At 47.2% G+C, this 21,523-nt stretch overlaps 1 protein-coding gene across 1 annotated transcript in view; it reads left to right on the plus strand.

Moving 5' to 3' along the window:
• Positions 1–1,434: 1,434 nt before the first annotated feature.
• The window catches only part of cntrl (centriolin), a gene marked incomplete at its 5' end in the record, with an annotated part of 174,056 nt that continues 153,967 nt past the window's right edge, over positions 1,435–21,523 (plus strand). Inside the window, 3 exons of the mRNA XM_084308086.1 lie at positions 1,435–1,560; positions 3,605–3,758; positions 11,691–11,779. Coding sequence (XP_084164212.1) covers positions 1,435–1,560; positions 3,605–3,758; positions 11,691–11,779 — 369 coding nt within the window. The remainder of the gene's footprint in view (positions 1,561–3,604; positions 3,759–11,690; positions 11,780–21,523) is intronic.

The raw sequence follows: 21,523 nt of genomic DNA on the forward strand, positions 1-21,523 counted from the left end.
GAGAGCCATGTATTTAATCAGGCATGTCTGGGTTCTACCAGACTCACATGACCAGGAGACTTATAGGTTTACAGGTACTGGTCCAGTAGAACATGGAGGTGGCTGGTTGTTTATAGACTTGTAACGGTTCCAGGGAGGACAATGTGAACATTGGCCTCCTACCTCCCTCCAGTGGTCTCATGGCGCCATCTAGCGGGCACCGCCAGATGGTGCAGACCTCCATTTTGTGTTGGATGACAATAATTGAGTTAATTTCTTCATGTACAGTATGTTGTCCTGGGCTTTTCCTTCCCTTGTTTAATTGTCATCCTCCTGTTTGGTTGTTGTTGTGATATTGCTTTTGTGTCTAGTTTGGTGTTTGTTTGTTCTGTGTTTTGGATTGGCCTGGCCAGGTGTTGCCAATTGTAATTAGTCTGTGTATATTAGTGTGTTCTGTCCTCACTTCCTTTGTGGCGTCATACCTCCATGTCCATACCGCCTGTCGTGTCTGCTGTCGTCTTCCTTGCCCTGCTGTTTGTATTGAGTCTTTGTACGTTTTATTTGTATTCTGTTTTTTGTGCTTCTTTGTTTTTCGTGTATCAGTTTGCGTGTTCTCTAGTGCCAGCTCGGCTGTGCCTTTGCTTTTGTTTGGGTAATTGTAATATACCCTTGCTCTCTTGGTTCTAAAAATAAATATAGAACACTACGTTTTGTGAAGAGCAACCACCGTCTCCATTCTCCTATCATTCTGCAGTTCTGGGGCTCCTCCGTCAATCCGCATATTGGGTTCTACTTTTCCCCCGTTTCCTAACAGAATGACGCCACCATTTCAGAACCCAGCGGAAAAGTTAAAAGGGACGATGACCGTTATCCTTAAATTAATGGATGGGGATATGTCTACTTATGCCCCAGCTAACAGTTTTTTTTTTTTACTGCAGACGATCCAGTCCGTAGTGGACCAGAGTCCGGACCAGGAGGCAGAGATGAGGGTGGTGGCCGACCAGGTCGCAGTCCTCATGGGGAGGTATAATTGCTTTCCACCCTCTGATCTGCCTCTTTATCGTGGTCCTGCAGCTAACCCGGCCTCCCCAGCTAGCATTGTCCCTGCAGCTAGCCAGGCCTCCGCAGCTAGCACAGTCCCTGCAGCTAACCTGGTCTCCCCTGCTGGCCTAGCTCCTGCTGCAAAACAGGCCCTACAGCTAGTCCAGGCCCCACTGTTAGCCTAGCCCCCGCAGCTCGCAGACCTCTGAGAGCTAGCAAGGCTCGGAGGGCTAGCGTGGCTAGTATAGCTAACAAGGCCTCCACAGCTGGCCCGGTCTTCGCTGCCAGCCTGGTTCCGGTCGGTGTAGTCCCGGCTGTCACCGCTCCCCCTCCGGCTTCCACGCCCAGCCCAGCCTCTACGCCTGGTCCGGCTGCTATGACGGGTCCCGGCTCCTCATCTCCGGCCCCTACGCCATGCCTCGTCGCCGGGACCGGCCCGGTCTCCACGCCCAGCCCAGCCTCTCCGTCTGGTCCGGCTGCAACGCCGGGTCCCGGCTCCTCCTCGACTGGTCCTGGCTCTTCGACTGGTTCTGGCTCCCCGTCTGGTCCAGCCCTACGCCGTGACCGGCGCCCTGGTCCTCGCCGTGGTCTTCGCCATGGTCTACGTTGGGTTCTACTCCAGGGGTCATCGCCGTCACACCTCCGTTCCGGCTCCCCTCGTCCGGTCCCGAGTCCGGCGACTGGAGGGTCCCTCGTCCGGGATCCGGCTCCGGGTTCCTTACCCTCGCCCCTGTGCTCCAGGTCTCCTGACCGGCCCTCTGTTTCCCTTCCCGCCCCCCCCTCTCCGGGCCTCTGTCCCCGTCCCCACCCCCCCTCGTCGGGCCTCTGTCCCCGGGTCCAGCTCCCCTCTCCGGGCCTCTGCACCCGTTTTCGGGCCCCCTGGCTGCTATGCCCCTTCTGGGTTCTTTTCTCGGGCTCCCAGCCCCAGTTCTCCGGGTCCTCACCCTCAGTTTTTTCCGGGGTCTCGGCCTCCTGCTTTGCCCGTGTCCGGACGATATTGTACTGTAACGGTTCCAGGGAGGACAATGTGAACATTGGTCTCCTACTTCCCTCCAGTGGTCTCATGGCGCCATCTAGCGGGCACCGCCAGATGGTGCAGACCACCATTTTGTGTTGGATGACAATAATTGAGTTAATTTCTTCATGTATGTTGTCCTGGGCTTTTCCTTCCCTTGTTTAATTGTCATCATCCTGTTTGGTTGTTGTTGTGAAATTGCTTTTGTGTCTAGTTTGGTGTTTGTTTGTGGCATCATACCTGCATGTTCCTGTACCTGTCGTGTCTGCTGTCGTCTTCCTTGCCCTGCTATTTGTATTGAGTCTTAGTACGTTTTATTTGTATTCCGTTTTTTGTGTATCAGTTTGCGTGTTCTCTAGTGCCAGCTCGGCTGTGCCTTTGCTTTTGTTTGGGTAATTGTAATATACCCTTGCTCTCTTGGTTCTAAAAATAAATATAGAACACTACGTTTTGTGAAGAGCAACCACCGTCTCCATTCTCCTATCATTCTGGGGCTCCTCCGTGCAATCCGTGCAATTGGGTTCTAATTTCCCCCTGTTTCCTAACATAGACTGACACTAGAGCAGGTACTGGTCCAGTAGAACATGGAGGTGGCTGGTTGTTTATAGACTGACACCAGAGCAGGTACTGGTCCAGTAGAACATGGAGGTGGCTGGTTGTTTATAGACTGACACCAGAGCAGGTACTGGTCCAGTAGAACATGGAGGTGGCTGGTTGTTTATAGACTGACACCAGAGCAGGTACTGGTCCAGTAGAACATGGAGGTGGCTGGTTGTTTATAGACTGACACCAGAGCAGGTACTGGTCCAGTAGAACATGGAGGTGGCTGGTTGTTTAGAAATGTGTGTCACTGTGAAGCTGACATGTAGGACAGAAGCTGTAGAGCAGTGGTTCTCAACCTAGGGTTGAGACATGCTGTTTGTCCCAGGGGGGTTCTCATGACATGTAGATAGAGAGGGATTACCTCAGCACTAGGGCTGTCCCCGACTAAGGATTTGTATAGTCGTCTTGTAGTCGCCAAAATTCGAAAGTCGACTATGAAAAAAAATATATAGAATTTTTCTTTTTTGGTCCACTGATGGATACATGATGATATTTGTCTAGTCTAGTGTGTTCATTAGATGGGTGAAATCCTCTTTCAGTGCCTCTGTGCCCGTTTTCTTAGGAAGTTAGCCTCTGGTATGCGTGCCATTAGCGTTAGCCACACGTCTATGCCTCCTTTCTTTTGGAAAGAATGATAAATCTTTTATTTAATTTTTCTTTAATTATAATAATATATATATATTTTTTTTGCATTCGACTAAGAGGTTGGCAGTCGACTACGGCTCCTTTCGATCGATTAGTCGACTATTCGACTAATAGGGGTCAGCCCTACTCAGCACCAGTGTGAATGTATCAGTTCATGAAGTGGAACTGGGAGTCCTTAGCTTACCCCTTGTTGTAGTGCGATCTGTCTTGTCATTGGCTGCTGCCTGTCTGTCACAGACCCATTTAACCAATAGGAAAGAAGTAGACGGCAAGACTTCTACAGGTATCTCTGTTGTGATTGGTCAATGTCTCCTCTCCCAGGCCCATGTGACAACCCAGTTGGCCAATAGGAGGCAGCTGATGGTCATGATGAGCAGGAAGCAGCAGGAACTGGAGGGTCGTCTTGACGACATGTTGTCACGCATCGCCATGGAAACCCAGGAGATCAAAGAGCTGGAGCAGCAGCTGACCGATGGTGAGGAAACAACCCACCTATCACATTACCTGACCAATCACAGAGCCTCACTCTGATTAGAAGTGTCTAGATCCCATAGCTCAGAAGGACGTTTCCACAGGAATCATCGCTTTTTGACCGTGCTGCAAAGCCATAACTCACTTAAAAAGTTCTATATGAACCTTTACCATACTTTAACCCTAACTTTAACCATTCCCTCCACCTGGAAATGTATTATTATTCCCCATCAGGATGGGGGGGGGGGGGGGGTGTTGGACACACATGCAGACACACACAAAAGGGGGATTCTACTGAACACACTAGTCAAGTCAAGTCAAGAGTTTTATTTGTTACGGCATACAAGCATACAGTGAAATGCGGGAGGTCATGCCTGCAGCAATTGTGCAATAATACAAGTAATAAAAAAGGAATACGAATAAGACATTTGACCTATCGGGATTTAAGATAAACTGGCCAAAGTCGGCTTTCCTTCCACTGAACGTCCCTGCAAAAAATACAAGTCTTCCAGAAGAAATACCAATGGTTAAACACTTTAGATGTTTGGGAGTTGAAGTATTCCCTACCATAAGCCAAACGGTGAAACACAATTACATAAAAATCCAAAATAAAATCAAATACGACTTTGACAGGTGGTCAAAACTTAAAAACTCAGTACAGGCACGGGTTTCAATAGTTAAGATGGATGTCTTACCTAGAATCAACTTGAATGAATGAATGAATGAATGAAAACTTTATTAACAGATTGCAGAATGGGTACAGTACAGTACAGCTCAATACATACAATTGTTAAGGGGATGCAGACCAGAGAAAGACTTTCGTCTTGTTTACATCAGGGTCCCCCATTTTCAATTCATCGTAACATATATGACATACATGACATACAGATAGACAGTACTGCTACATCTATACATTTATGACATACCAGATATGCAATTACAGTACTGTTTGTGATACAAAAAGAGTCCAGAAAGAAAAGAGTATATACATTAGGCGTAGAAACTGTACATTGGATTGGGTAGGTGGGGGTGGGGGGGGACTGTACATTGGAGGTGGTTTGGTGGGTGGGGGGGGGGGGGGGGGGTTGGGTAGGAGTGGGGGGGGGGGGGGGGTTGTTGGGTAGGAGGGGTGGGTGGGGGACTGTAAAACTGTACAAACAACACTGTACATTGGATTATTGACAAGACCATACTTGGTAATTTACTGTACATTGGAGGGGGTTGTGTTCGGACATTTACAGGGGCCAGTTTTCGAGTTGCAGTCTCCCTTAGGTGTTTTTTGAGAGTGTTTTTGAAAGTGGGTAGTGATTCACATTCCTTTACAGCTTTGGGTAGGGCGTTCCACATTGATGTGGCATAATTGCGAAACGTGTTTAGTCCCTTGTTTGAGCCGAATCTGGGTTTAACATGATTTGTGGAGCTCCCTCTGGTGTTGTGATCGTGGTATTCACTGACCTTTGGGAAGTATTTTGTCATGTACATGGGTACCTTGGTCGTGTAGTGTATCTTGTAGACCAGGCCCATTGCAAGTTGCTGTACTCTGTCGTCTACTCTAAGCCATCCTAGGTTGTCAAAGTGGGCAGGGGTGAGGTGGGTTCTAGGAGTAAGGTCAAGCAGTAGTCTGACCAGTTTGTTTTGAGATGTTTGTAATTTTGTTTTTAGCGCCTTTGAGGTGCTTTGGTACCATGAGGTGCAAGCATAGTCGTAGTACCCTTGAATGAGTGCTCCTGCTAGAGTCTTCAGGGTATTCTTGTTTACCAGTGAGGAGATCCGGTACAAGAATCGTGTTCGTTGGTTGACTTTTTTTTATTACATTGGATGCCATTTTGTCACAGGAAAGATCATCACTTCATCAGCTCAATGCTACCGTTACCCCCTCCAGATGGTTACTGGAAAAAATTACACTCTTCCGCATACAAATTTATTTGGAATAACAAACCACCACGTATAAAAAGATCCACCGCACAGAGAAACAAAGCTGACGGAGGTATGGCATTTCCAAATTCTTTCCACTATTTTAAGGCGTACACTTTAAGACCACTGACAACCTGGTTTGAACCCCAAGCATCAGTATCCTGGAGAAATTTAGAAGTAAATATAGTAGCACCACATAGACTGCAGGACATAGTATACACCAAAGTATCAATTAAGCAATGCAAACTGAAATATGGCCCCATAATTACTCATGCGATCCGGATATGGCGTGAAACACAAAAAAAATATTCTAACCCACATAAATGGCATAATCATACTCCCTTATTCAATAACAATGCACTCCTGATTGGAAAACAACCTATACGATTCCATAGATGGGAAAAGCAAGGCATACATACATTAGGAGATGTTTTCAACAAACAGGGTATTTGTAGTTATGATGAAATAGAAAAAAAATTTAATCTCACCGGTTCCACATATTATTTTTACGCACAATTATTGTTATGTTTGAAGGCTCACGGTGTTCCATTAAGGATACCAATTGCACACCACAGATACCACAAATTCTTCTATGAAAGAGAGACATCGAGAGGTTTTGTATCAGATTTTTATCATCAATTACTAACGGCCTCGTATGAAACCCTCCACCTAGACACTGTCTGGAGGAGGGATATACCAGACCTGGAAAAAGATTTTGATTGGCAAGAAGCCTGGGCAAATGTTCGACTTGCATCAAGGAACCCGGACCATCAACAAATCAATCTTAACTTTATTCATAGGACATACTTGACTCCTATAAGACTGAACAGAATGGGTCTTAAACAAGACTCCAAATGCTCCTTATGTACAAATGGGGACGAGGGGACATTTATGCACATGTACTGGGACTGCCCACCAGTTAAGATATTCTGGAAAGAAGTGACCCAGCAATTATCAAATCTCTTAATTCTGAATATACCTGTACACCCCTCTGTATTACTGCTGAATGATGTTTTTGAGTATGCAGTACCTATACAGTTAAAGAGATTGGTTTTATCTGGTATTACAGTGGCTAAAAAACTGATAGCATCACGATGGTTTCAACCGGAAAAAATTCGCCAAAAGGTCTGGATTCTTACATATCTCGATGTGATTTATCTAGAAATATCTACAGCAAGAATTTTGGGTCTCAATGAATCCAAATTGACAATGTGGTTAGAAGTGGTGGAGAGAATAAAAGCTAGCATATAATGGTAGTGTCTGGTTAGGAGCGAATGATAATGGATGGATTATCCATTGGGGGGTCCAGGGTGGGGGGTGCGAGCAAGAGCATATGTGTGTAGAGGAATAGATAGCAGGTATTAGGGGTTTATCTTGTATAAGACATTTATCTAAACGGTGATTTAATTGGATGTGCACTGTTAACAATGCTTGTATATCTAATCGTGTGTTGTCATGTTTGTTTATGTGTTTGTTTAAAAAATAATAATAAAAATAAAATACAGAATAAGACATTTGTGCAATAATACAAGTAATAAGAATAAGACATAACAGGTATAATGTACATAAAGTTTACAAAAGCATGCGACATGCTGAGGTCCACTAGACACAAGGGTCATGGAGGAATGGGGGAAAACCCCAAAACAACCACCACTGCCTAGCAGTTGAAAAGATAAGGGGAAACAAAAGCACTTCAGAGAGAGAGAAACCTAGAAACGGTACTGAAGAAACACTCAGGAAGCACTCGTGAACAAGCACCAGAGCACAGAAACCAAGCCTACTTCAAGACACTGCATACCTGACACCAACCAGGTGCCACTCAAGCCCACACACCTGCCAGGCCACATGGCAATTACTTAATTAATTAATAAATCCATGACTCCCAGAACTAAACTAAAACCAAACCCACATAGACAGCAGTCCATCACATTCCCGGCTGATCTAGACAGTACCTTATTGATTGGCCCTCATCATATCAGACATGGTGAAAAGAGACAGCAGTGATTGTTGTTGTTGTTAACACTGAAAGGGGCACTTAACACAATGTCTGCCACGCAGTTTGACCATCTTATACCTCTCACTGCCAGCACTGTAAGCCAATGGAGTCGCTCACCTTCTTTCCAGGGCTATAACTTTTTAAATATTATAGCTATATCGACATTACTATGGCCCATTCAACATCGGGTATCTATCGTTCCCGATGTGGGAACGTTATATTTTCCCATTCATACATTGTCGTGTTAATACCGTCGTGAATATAAGTATGTTTTTAGAGTGTAGAGCAGTAATTCCTAGAACGTGAGTTATAGGCCCCGATGCATATTATACGCTATATTAAAAAATTCAAATGCATATGATCGGTATACATTATGCTCCATCATGCGTGAAGGAAAGTGGGGTGGGGGTCGTTTATGATTCCTTGATTGTCAGTAACGGCTTTCTTTAGTACGACATCATAGGTTGATCAGATGGATTGCAATGAAATAAATGGACAATCGAGCTGGAATTAACGTTAGATTCCTCTTACCTGTGGCCGATGAGTCTGGAGAAAAAATATTCCAATTATTTGATTTCCATCTGCTAGATCCATTTTCCGTTTGTACGACGCAATAAACGCCGAAAGCATATTGATTCTTGCGTCTCGAAAGCGATCCAATGCACTAGAGTGTTTGTCTGGATCCACATAACAAGAGAGCTCTGCCCGGAAAATTTCCCCCGATGCACAGAACGCACCATCCGGTTGAGAGTGGAGTGCAACTCGCCCGAAATCCACCAGGCGGCGGTATTGAGCCGTTGCAATATCCGACAGAGTCCAGAGTCTCCCAGAGATTTGCTGGATGAATTATGAATGACAATAGCGAATAAAGGAAATAACAATCATAAAAACGAGTAAACTCGTTATTGGCGTTATTAGATTGGTGGCCAATAATGAGTATACTTGTTATTGGCGCAGAAACGGTTCATCAATTCCACTACTCTATTTTTTTTTGTATTTAATTTTTTTATATATTATTTTTTAAACAAACATATAAACAAACATGACAACACACGATAAGATATACAAGCATTAATTGTCAGGGCACATCCAATGAGATCACATTTTAGTTAGTTGTCTTATATAAGATATACCCCTAATACCTGTTATCTAAAAAACCTACACACATATGCTCCAGCTCGAACCCCCCCCTCCCGGACCCCACCTTGAGAAGTACCTCCACTATCCCTCGCACCTAACCAGACACTACCATTATAAGCTAGCTTTTATTCTCTCCACCACTTCTAACCACATTGACATTTTGGATTCATTGAGACCCAGAATTCTTGCTGTAGATATTTCATGGTAAATTACATCGAGATATGTAAGAAACCAAACTTTACGGCACATTTTTTCCGGTTGAAACCAGCGTGATGCGATCAGCTTTTTGGCTACTGTGATACCCGATAAAACCAATCTCTTTAGCTGTGGATTCACTGCAAACTCAAAAACATCATTCAATAGTAATACCGAGGGGTGTACAGGTATATTCCAAGATACGAGTTTTGATATTTGTTGGGTCACATCTTTCCAGAATGCCTTAACTGGTGAGCAGTCCCAATACATGTGCATAAATGTCCCTTCGTCCCCATTTGTACATTGGGTGCATTTGGAATCTTGTTTAAGCCCCATTCGGCACAGTCTTATAGGAGTCAAGTATGTCCTGTGAATATAGTTAAGATTGATTTGTTGATGATCCGGGTTCCTTGATGTAAGTCGGACATTTGCCCAGGCTCCTTGCCAATCAAAGTCATTTTCCAGGTCTGGTATATCCCTCCTCCAGACAGAGTCTAGTTGGAGGGTTTCATACGAGGACGTTAGTAATTGATGATAAAATTCTGAAACAAAACCTCTCGATGTCTCTCTTGCGTAGAATAATTTGTGGTATCTGTGGTGTTCAATTGGTCTGTCTAATGGAACACCGTGAGATACTACTCACTACTCTATTATACTGTACTGTACTTTACTTTCCATTCCACTACTATACTCTACTATACTATACTCTATTTTCCATTCCACTACTGTACTATAATATACTCTATTTTCCATTCCACTACTATACTATACTATACAATACTCTATTCTCCATTCCACTACTATACTATACTATACTATACTATACTATACTATACTATACTATACTAATACTATACTATACTCTATTCTCCATCCCACTGCTCTACTATACTTTTACTTTACTTTCCTCTACTATACTATACTCTCCATTCCACTACTCTACTATACTCTATTCTCCATTCCACTACTCCAGTGTTTCCCAAACTTAGGGTCGTGACCCAAATGGGTTTTTATTGGGTCGCCAATAAAAAAAGTAAAAATTAAAAAAAGAAATTTAATTTAAAAATAATTAAAAAAAAATTAAATAAAAAAGCTGTAGATTCAGTTTGGCACCACATACTTATGTGAATCTGGGTTTTCTACTCTAGCATACCTGAAAAACAAATACAGAAACAGACTAAATGCTCAGCATGACCTCAGAATAGCACTTTCAAAAACTTCAACCAGCCACATACCTCTGATTAGATTTCATTGTGCCATAGATTAAATATTATACCCCTTCTAGCATGATGTCAGGTCAGTAGAATTTTTAAATAAGTCAGTACAAATTAATCAGAATGTTGCTCAATGTTGGGGTTTAAGGTTGAGGGACGGAGGGAGGGGGTAAGAAATGGAGAGTTGAAAAAGGGGTGAGAAATAGAAAGGAGAGTAGAACATGTTTGTTAATTTAAAAGTGTTACAAAATTGTATGTGCATATGTTAACTTATGAGGTGGTGAGCAACTTAACATTACACTCTGATTATTGCTGTGATGTACTTTTATTTATTTTTTGATCCACTTTTTCTCCTTATTTTAAATGTTTTCTCCCATCCCAATTTTTGCATTGCCAATTCTCCCCGCCAATTCTCTCCTCCCCTGTATTGAACGTTGCTAGACTATGCCTCCCACTGGTCGGCTGTAGAGAGGATAGAAGCCTTGCATCACGTGTCCCCTCCGGTACAAGAGGAGGTCGCATCTTTTCACCAGACAGCGTGGACTCTCGGTGGCGAGGAGTAACGCGTGGGAGGCTCACGCTGCCCCCGATACTTCCTGTCTCTGCTGTACAGGCGTCACCCAACCGACCTGTAGGAGTCGCTGTCCACAACGTCTAATCCCCACCCATCGACTTTCCACCCGCTACCTCTGCCAATTGAGATAGTATGACGACTGGCCCAAGCCACAGGCAATGCCGACTCGGGGAGTCGCGACCGGAGTCTCTTGCATTGGTGACAAGCGCAATCCCCCCTACGCCACCCAGCCGCCTTGTGATGTACTTTTATAATTAAATAAATACATTTCATATACATTTGAAATTCATGGTTTGTTGTGTTCTTTATCAGTAGTTTATGAATGTATGTTATGGCAATTCATGATGTATTTTTGTAAGTTTGGGTCCCGGGGAAACACCAAATTTCTCTTTTGGGTCTCGAGCTGAAAAAGTTTGGGAACCCCTGCACTACTCTACTATACATACCATACCATACCATACCATACCATACTATATTATATTATATTATATTATATTATACTATACTATACTATACTATACTATACTATACTATACTATACTATACTATACTATACTATACTATACTATACTATACTATAATATATTTTCCATTCCACTACTCTAGTACACTATACTCTATTCTCCATTCCACTACTTTACTATACTCTATTCTCCATTCCACTACTTTACTATACTTTATTCTCCATTCCACTACTCTACTATACTATATTCTCCATTCCACAACTATACTATACTATACTATACTATACTATACTATACTATACGATACTATACTCTATTCTCCATTCCACTACTCTACTATACTCTACTGTACTTTACTCTGTTATACCCCACTGTACTCTACTCAGTTATATTCTACTGTACTCTACTATGTTATACTCTACTCTGTTCCTCTACTCAGGTCAGATCCTGGCCAATGAGGCACTCCAGAGAGACTTGGAGGGGATAATCACTGGACTGCAGGAGTACCTGGGAGGGCTGAGAGAACAGGTCAGGAGATATTACCATATATATATGTAGCTAAGGGGCTACACAACCCTGACTGTATTTAAAGGTTAGATTAGACCACTACTAGAATATTAATTGGTCAGACATTAAAGGTACACAAAATGGCGGACACTCTATTAACTGCGAGGGGACAGTGATACCAAGTTGAATAATCACTTTAATGTTAAAGGCAAAACATACATAGCATATAAACACAGATCTCCGGTTACTACTATAATATCAATGCAACAATGTCCGAGGTAAGTATAGTTCTAAACTACTGGTACCCGACCGTTGGAGCTCTGAATGGAGTGAGAAGGAGTGAACGGCACAGGGAAAGCAAGATGGCGGATGGAGACGATATTCTCTGGAACTCCTACTCCAGAGAGCTGCAGACAAACGTGGGATAATCCTGTCGTCGCTGGTGAGGAGGGTCTCGTACGGACCTGGTTCCTGTATTCCAAGCGCCAGATGGCAGGATTAATAGCTAATATTCCAAACGCCCGTTGGCATGGTTGCTAGCTAGTTAGCCCTTGTATGCTAAGGCTAACCCGCATGTATTCCGTAATAGGCAGTTGAATCCAGAACGCCGCTGGGTTCAGCTAGAAGTCTCTCAACGTTACTTCACTTCGCTCGAACAAGTCACTCTACTTTGCCAATAGTGGCTCGACAATATTATGGTTGTATCTAATTAGCCGTACAGCTCTCTATCAAGATACGTTGCTTGCTGCTGCCAAACGTTTCTTCTCTCTCTCACCCTCTGCCCGGGCATGTCCTAAGAACCCTGCGCATGCGCTCACGCTGTCTACGGCGTTAAGAATGGAACATATACAAAGAAGCGAATGATAAATACTGTTAGGTAATAGACGACGGGAGAATATATATCTTATATATATAAACAATATGGGCGGCTACGTGGCGTAGTGGGCAAGGCGCTCGCCACGAAATGCTGGAGACGCTGGGCTCGTCAGTTCGAGCCCAGCGCTCCACATTTGCTTTCAGTTTAGCTGGTCGTCCATACTAATACACATTGGCCGTATTAGGGGGTGGGAAACTGATGGGTGGGGATCGGGCGTTGTGGACAGCGACTCCTACAGGTCGGTTGGTGCGCCTGCGCAGTAGAATCAGGAAGTGTCGGGGGCAGCGTGAGCCTCCCACGCGTTACTCCTCGCCAATGAGAGATCGAGCTGCGCAGGTGAAAAGATGCGGCTGCTGTTACCTCAAGTACCGGAGGGGACTTGTGCTATGTATGACTTAGTCCACATTGCAGCCGGCTTGTGGGAGGCAAGAAACAGCGTCCGTGACAGGGGAGGGTTGAATTGGATGATACGAAATTGGGATGGGAGAAAATATAGAAAATGGGAGAAAAAGTGGACCAAAAAGAAATATATATAAACAATATATAAGGTATACAAAATAATAAACGCAGACTTTATGTGTTAATCTGGACCTTCAGAACAGCCGCACCCTAATTAGTCGGAACCTAATTAGCAAATACAATTTGGGGCACAGATTAATATCAAGGGTCAAGTCAATTTCTCCATAATGGACTATGGGGAGTTGGAAGTAATCTATAAAGTCGATGGGTTATCGTCGTCGTCAGGGGGGTCAGGGAACGCAGGAAGCTCTATCAACTTAGCTACTGGTCTGGTATAAGTCCGCCCTTGGACGATGACCTCTGCCGCTCTGACCTTCCCATCCGAACCATTGATTACTCGGCTCACACGGCCGGCTGGCCACGTAGCTCGGGGTTGTGACTGGTCTATGATCATCACGACAGTCCCCACGGTCAGGTTGTCCCTGTCTTTCACCCATTTCTGGCGGGCTTGAAGGGAGGGTAAGTAGTGTAGGAGGAAGCGGGCCCAAAACTGGTCGGCCAGTACTTGGCTGTGTCTCCACATTCTCCATCCGCTCATCTCGTCCTGTCTGTACACAGTCTGAGGAAGGGCAGGGTCCAGCCGCACCATCAAGAGGTAGTTTGGGGTGATGGGTCGACGTCAGCTACATCGCTTGAAACGTAGCCGAGGGGCTTGGAGTTCAGAACTCCCTCAATCTCGGTGAGGACCGTAGCCAGGACTTCATCGCCCACTGTCTGGGCTCCAAGTACGTTGTACATAGCAGTCTTTATTGATCGGACCTCTCTCTCCCACGTTCCCCCGAAATGGGGAGCATTCGGTGGATTGAACTGGGCCGAAGCAGTCCACGCCCGTGGAATGGAAGGCCCGCTCGCCGACTCGGAGGCGGCAGGGAGGCAGGTCTGCCATCTTCGGGATAATAGGCTGTGCCCTCCACTTGCGACAGGTCGGGCAAGTTCGTTGGAATCGGCGTACAGCTTCTCTCCCTTGGAGTATCCAGAAGCGTCGTCGGATCTCCGCAAAGACTCGCTCGGTCCCCGCGTGGCACACCACCTCGTCGTATTTCTGAATGATCAGGTCTGTTATCCTGTGTCGGCTGCTTAGAACGATGGGATGCTTAACATCCTCGGCCAAGTCCGGGGCCCGTCTCAACCGACCACCCACCCTGATGAGGCCATGGGCGTCGATTTCTGGGGCTAAAGTGAGGAGTCGACTGTCTGAGGGGACTGGCTTTGCCCTTATCAAACACTCCATTTCCTCTGGGAAAGAGTCTCTCTGCGCCCTCTGCAGCACAAGAAGTTCCGCTTCCTTGTAGGCAGATGCACTGAGGTCTGTGGTGGGGGGGAGCTCCGGGTGATGCCATAGGAATGTCCTTTTCTGGGCACTCTCCAGAGTTTGACAGTCGTCTAGGTCCGGGCCCGTTGGAGCCGGGGCTTGACTCAGCCCGCAGAACATGGACTTTTTTATTTCTGACTCGTCTTGGTTCGCATCCCGCGACGTGGAGATAGGCCACTTCTCCTCCGGGAGCCTGAGGAATTCTGGGCCATCACTGTATGAGTTAGGACGGGTGAGGTCGGCTAGGGACATCCCCCGTGTGATGACATCCGCTGGGTTCTGCTTGGTGTCAACATATCTCAAACATTCCGCTCCTACCAGGTCTTGGATTTCGGATACTCGGACTCCTACGAAAACTTTGTACCGACAGGAGGCGGACTGGATCCAGGTGATCACGGTCATGGAGTCTGACCATAGGATGATCTCACGCACCGGTATGGTGAGTTCACTTTGCACCATTTTGGCGAGTTGCACGCCTACCAGAGCTGCGCAGAGCTCTAGTCGCGGGATCGACTGCTGCTTGCGGGGAGCGATCCTCGAGCGGGCCAGGACGAAGGCTACGTGGACTTCTCCTCCCTCTTCTCGAGCTCTCAGGTAGGCCACTGATCCGTACGCCACTTCAGAGGCGTCTCTGAAGACGTGCAGGTCTATCTGACACGTCTCCAGTCGCACGGTAGGGGGGAAGTAACTCCGCGGGATGGCAACCTCGCGAAGTAAGACAAGTTCATCCTCCCACTCTCTCCATGTGGTGGCTAGGTGCTCGGGTATGGGGTCATCCCAGCCCTGCTCCTTGGCCCACAATTCTCTCACCAGCATCTTCGCCCGGGTGGTGTAGGGGAGAATGCACCCCATAGGGTCGTACTGGCTGGCGAGTGTTCGGTACACACTCCGCCGAGTGGTCAGTCTAGTCGTGGACGTCTCCTGGTCCGTCCTCAGAGGTGTGTGCCGGTAGTGAAGCGAGTCCGTCTTGAAGCGCCAGACGAGGCCCAGAGTCATCTCTTGCGCTTCGCCTGGGGTGTGCGCCATCCAGGTCTCGCTGCTAGTTAGTCTCTGGAGGGAGGTGCAGGAGAACTTGAGGGTTGCTACTGGCCCACTGTCGGAGGTCGAATCCACCTTTGGCTAACGAAGCCCGTAGCTTCATTAGGATGCTCTCTGCTTCTTCTGGCATGGCTACGCTCTGTAGACAGTTGTCCACGTAGAAACTTCGTTCAACGCTGTGTCGGACATCATCATCAGCTCCGGGGTCTTCGGCCACGTGCTTCTGTAACGCAAACGTGGCGCAGCACGGGCTGCAGGTGGTGCCGAAGGGGAGTACCTCCCATTGGTATATCGAGGGTTGTTCGTCGTCAAGCCTCTCCCTCCACAGAAACCTCAGTAAAGGCTTGTCTTCCTCCATCAGTCGAACTTGTAGGAACATCCCCTTGATTTCGCCGCTGATGGCCACTTTGTCCTGACGAAAGCGTATCAGGACGCCGAGAAGGGAGGGTCCAAGTGTAGGACCGGGCAGGAGTAGGTTATTCAGATTCTGCTGTCCAATCTGATGACTGCAATTGAACAGAATGCGGTTCTTTCCGTTGTGGGTGACCTTGTGGTGGGGCACGTACCAGGACTCTGTCGTCCCTTCTGCCTCGTGGTCATCGATTTTCTTTATGTGGCCGGCCGTTACCAGCTTCTCGATCTCGGCGCGATAGATCGCCGCTTGTGGGGGGTTCTTGGCGAGGCGCCGCTCGGTGCTCTGTAGGTAGTGGTGCGTCGCTCCCTTAGGCACGTGCAGAGTGGGCATCTCTTCTCGCCTCAAGAGTGGGGTCGCGTATCTTAGCACTCCGTCGACCTCGACCCTCGTAGTCTTCTGCTCTAGTAGAGCGATGGCATACTTGTCCTCCTTGGACCGAACCATCTAGTGTTCGTTCTTGAATGGCAGCACATCTAGTGTCCATAACCTCTCAACGTGCTGTAGGAGAGTGGGGTCTGTGTCGCTCGCCTTGGTGTAAAGGCAGCGTGTGGACGTTGGTCGGCTGGAAGGCCCGGAGAGGGGGCCCTGGAGCGTCCACCCCAGACGGGTCTTAACCGCGGCTGGGCATCCTCTGGGTCCGATGTGGACCGCATCAGTAGGGACAATGAGGTCCGCGTGGTCGGAGCCAATGAGTAGGGTCGGTGTAGCGCCGCTGATAGGCGGTATGGGCAGTTGGCGTAGGTGGTCGTACTTTTCCCTCAGCTGTGGGATGGGGTAATCGTAGCGTGACAAACCTATGTCGTAGCTCGTGAACGCCTTGCTGATTGCGTACCGCTTCTCGGGCTGGTCGATCGCTGCAATGGTGAACGAGACGTTTTCACCTTTGATTGTCTTTAAGTCTCGACGAATGGTACGGAGGGTCATGGTCTCCTCTGGGCCCGCAGGTCCAATTGAGTCGCGGCGGAGGCGAGGAGGAGTGTCTTCTCCGACCCGTCGTCGAGGACGGCGTAGGTGTCGAGTACCTTGTCCCCGTGACTGAGGAGTACTCGTACCACTTTGAGGAGCACTCTGGAGCTCCCACTCTTCGCGGGGTCGATGTAGAGTACTTCTGCTCTCGAGTTGCTTTGTGGAGCTGGGTTTCGCTTGTTGCTCTCGTGCAGTGCTTCGAGGTGAGCGCCGTCACACTTGCCACACTTCTTCTTAAGGCTGCGCACGCAGCGGAAGCAGCGGCGGTTAGCTTTAATCCACTGACTTACTTCGGCGGTGGTCAGTTTCTTGAATGCGTCGCACTGTGACAGCCAGTGTTCGCTGTCGCAGTATTGACATGCGATCTTCCATTTCCCCTTGGCGGGGGGGTTGTGACTCTTCTGCCATGACACCGACTCGGCCTGGTGCATCACTGTGATGGGCCTGCTTTGGTCTTTAAACCTCCTCGGTCCCTCTTTAAAGTTCGAGCCACCCCATGCGAAGGTGTCAATCCTTAGGCTGCTAACCTCCCTGGCTAGGAAGTCAGCAAGATCCAGCAGTGACTGTTCTGGGGCATTCGGGTCACGGTAGTTTCGTTGCCGCCGAAAACGTTCTTGGCGGAATGGGGGGAGCTTCTCTAATATGCGCTCCACGTTGGAGTTGGCGTACAGCTCGTACATCCCCTTCTCTCGTTGGGACCCGAGCATCCCTACTAGGGACTGTACCTTGACGGATAAGTCATCCAGGGCTTGGTTGTCTTTAGCTGGGGGGAGGCGTTCGATCTCACGTATCTTCTGAATGACATAATCCCACGTACGTCCGTAACGTCCGTCGAGGGCAGCTAGGGCATCAGAATAGGGAGTTTGTGAATTGGAGTAGGCCAGCGCAATGTTGTGCGCTCGAGTTACCTTGAGATGCTTAAGGAGAATGGCGTACTTGTATGGCTCGTCCTGTACTCCTGACATGATTGTCTCTAGGCACATACTGCGCTCGGTATACTGCGCTCGGTCTTCTCTTGTGAAGTCTGGGAATATGGGGGTCCCAATGTAGGGTGCCATAGAGGGCTGTGACACTGACACACGTTGGGGGAGGGGCGTTCTCGGCGAGTCTCCCGGTACGTTGGGGCGTTGGTTCGTGCTGGGCGGGAACCAGGGGCTGGGTTGCCAGGCGCTAGTCCTCAGTGCGGTCTGGTGCTCGAACTCCCCACTGGGGCGTGTTGGGGGTTCATGACGCAGCGTGTCGTGACTGAGACCGGGGCTGCGCTGTGCCTCCTGGTCTGAGATGGAGTAGTGCGGGTGGGCCCTCTGTCCTCCCTCGTCCTCAGTCAGGCTTTGCAGTCGCTCGGCTAGCTGCTCTGCAACGTAGGCAGGTTCTTCCCTTAGGCGGGGTCCCATGTAGCTTCGTCGGGTCGGGGAGGGTGCCCTCGACCCTTGGCGTGATGATCTCCGGGAGCTCCGGGTGGAAGAATGGGGAGTTACATTCTGAAGCGCTTGCGCCATCATTTGTGCTTGTAGGCGGTCTCGTTCTGCCTCGCGCTGCGCATTGACGCGGTCTCGCTCCATGTTTTCTTCAGTCTGGAGGCGCCTCTCTTCAGCCTGGAGGCGCCTCTCTTCCAGTCTGAGATGTTCGCGCTCACTCTCGCATTGCGCCTGGAGGCGGTCCCTTTCAGCCGAGGCGGTTATCGTGGCGATCAGGACTTGCGCTAGCCTCCTATCGGCCCCGCTTGGGGATGACGCTGATGACCTTGATTCGGAGCTGCCTGGGCTGGGCGGCGACTTGGTCTTCTCACGCGCTCCGAGGTCCATCTCGGGGGCGCGGTACTCTGTGGGTCTAGTCAAGTCATGCCTTGCTTGTCCCCCCCGGTAAGCTAAGTTAGTTTCACTTAAACTAGCTTGGGTCTCTACATCTAGGGTTGACTCCTCTGTAAGGTTGGGCATGCTTGAGCTAGCAATGGTATCCCTGCTTAGCATCCTCTTGGATAAGCTATGAGGTAAATCTACAGCGTAGCCCTCCAAGTAGGGAGGGGGCTGACGCTGGCGCCTAGGGCGCGCTAATGGGGGAGATCTGGTTGGTGAGTGTCCGCCGCTGGCCATATTATCACTGAGATTATCACTGATACCCTCCGGCTCGAAGGACCAATTGTAGCTAAGGGGCTACACAACCCTGACTGTATTTAAAGGTTAGATTAGACCACTACTAGAATATTAATTGGCCAGACATTAAAGGTACACAAAATGGCGGACACTCTATTAACTGCGAGGGGACAGTGATACCAAGTTGAATAATCACTTTAATGTTAAAGGCAAAACATACATAGCATATAAACACAGATCTCCGGTTACTACTATAATATCAATGCAACAATGTCCGAGGTAAGTATAGTTCTAAACTACTGGTACCCGACCGTTGGAGCTCTGAATAGAGTGAGAAGGAGTGAACGGCACGGGGAAAGCAAGATGGCGGATGGAGACGATATTCTCTGGAGCTCCTACTCCAGAGAGCTGCAGACAAACGTGGGATAATCCTGTCGTCGCTGGTGAGGAGGGTCTCGTACGGACCTGGTTCCTGTATTACAAGCGCCCGATGGCAGGATTAATAGCTAATATTCCAAACGCCCGTTGGCATGGTTGCTAGCTAGTTAGCCCTTGTATGCTAAGGCTAACCCGCATGTATTCCGTAATAGGCAGTTGAATCCAGAACGCCGCTGGGTTCAGCTAGAAGTCTCTCAACGTTACTTCACTTCGCTCGAACAAGTCACTCTACTTTGCCAATAGTGACTCGACAATATTATGGTTGTATCTAATTAGCCGTACAGCTCTCTATCAAGATACGTTACTTGCCGTCTGGTTACTGCTGCCAAACGTTTCTTCTCTCTCTCACCCTCTGCCCGGGCATGTCCTAAGAACCCTGCGCATGCGCTCACGCTGTCTACGGCGTTAAGAATGGAACATATACAAAGAAGCGAATGATAAATACTGTTAGGTAATAGACGACGGGAGAATATATATCTTATATATATAAACAATATATAAGGTATACAAAATAATAAACGCAGACTTTATGTGTTAATCTGGACCTTCAGAACAATATATATATATAATATGCAATATGCTGTGTCTTTGTCTTAAAGCTGCATGTGGGTCAAAACATGGACTTATATTTGGACCAATACAATACTAAACTATAGGTTAAATATGGCCTTATATTTGGACCAATACAATACTAAACTATGGAGTAAACATGCCTTATATTTGGACCAATAACATACAAGGACCAGTTTAGGAACATACAATTTATACAATTTATATTTAAAGATAAAGATAGAAGGTCCATGTTTAGGGCGGCTGGGTGTCGCAGCCGAGATTGCGCTCGTCACCAATGCAAGAGACTCCGGTCTCGAATCCGGGTGTCAGCATTGCCTCCGGCTTGGGCCGGCCGTCATACTGGCTCAATTGGTAGAGTCAGCGGGTGGAAGTCGATGGGTGGTAATCTGGACGTTGTGGACAGCGACTCCTACATGTCGGTTGGGGACGCCTGCACAGCAGAGACAGGAAATAGCGGGGGTAGTGTGAGCCTCCCACGCGTTACACCTCGCCAATGAGAGTCCGCGCTGGCAGGTGAAAAGATGTGACAGGCTGCCTCCTCGTGTACCGGAGGGGACACGTGATGCCAGGCTTCTATCCTAAGGAGAAAAAGTGGATAAAAAAAAGAAGGTCCATGTTTAAATATAGATGGATGATATTTAAAGATAGAAGGCTCTCTCTTTCATTCTATCTTTAAACATGAACCTTCTATATTTAAACAAAGGTTGATATTTAAAGACAGAAGGTTCATGTTTAAAGATAGAAGGTTCATGTTTAAAGACAGAAGGTTCATGTTTAAAGATAGAAGGTTCATGTTTAAAGATAGAAGGTCATGTTTAAAGACAGAAGGTTCATGTTTAAAGACAGAAGGTTCATGTTTAAAAATAGAAGGTTCATGTTTAAAGACAGAAGGTTCATGTTTAAAGACAGAAGGTTCATGTTTAAAGACAGAAGGTTCATGTTTAAAGATAGAAGGTTCATGTTTAAAGACAGAAGGTTCATGTTTAAAGACAGAAGGTTCATGTTTAAAGACAGAAGGTTCATGTTTAAAGACAGCAGGTTCATGTTTAAAGATAGAAGGTTCATGCCTCTTAACAAGCAGGCAGAAAAGTGGCAATTTTTTTTACTTGAACTTGAGGACTGCATACTTTTTTTGCAAACCAAAACAACATACTTTATCCTTATAGCACATGCATGAGCCTGGTCTCTTTTGAAAGATGACATTCTGAATATTCTGATTCCAGAAAAAATAATTACTTTTAGTGCTAACGTAATAGAGTAACATAGGTCTGAACTTGAGTTGTAGAAAAACGTGTTACTCAAGTTTTTCTGTAGTAGTTAGTAGTCCAGAGGTAGTATTTCCCCAGAAGGTGGTATGGCTTACAAATCCATACAGACCCGAGGGCGGCTACGTGGCGTAGTGGGCAAGGCGCTCGCCACGAATACTGGAGACGCTGGGCTCGCCTGTTCGAGCCCAGCGCTCCACATTGCTTTCAGTTTAGCTGGTCGTCCGTACTCTTACACATTGGCCGTATTAGGGGGTGGGAAACTGATG

Source organism: Notolepis coatsorum, assembly GCF_963971535.1.
Source record: "Notolepis coatsorum genome assembly, chromosome: 2".
Taxonomy (NCBI): Eukaryota; Metazoa; Chordata; class Actinopteri; order Aulopiformes; family Paralepididae; genus Notolepis; species Notolepis coatsorum.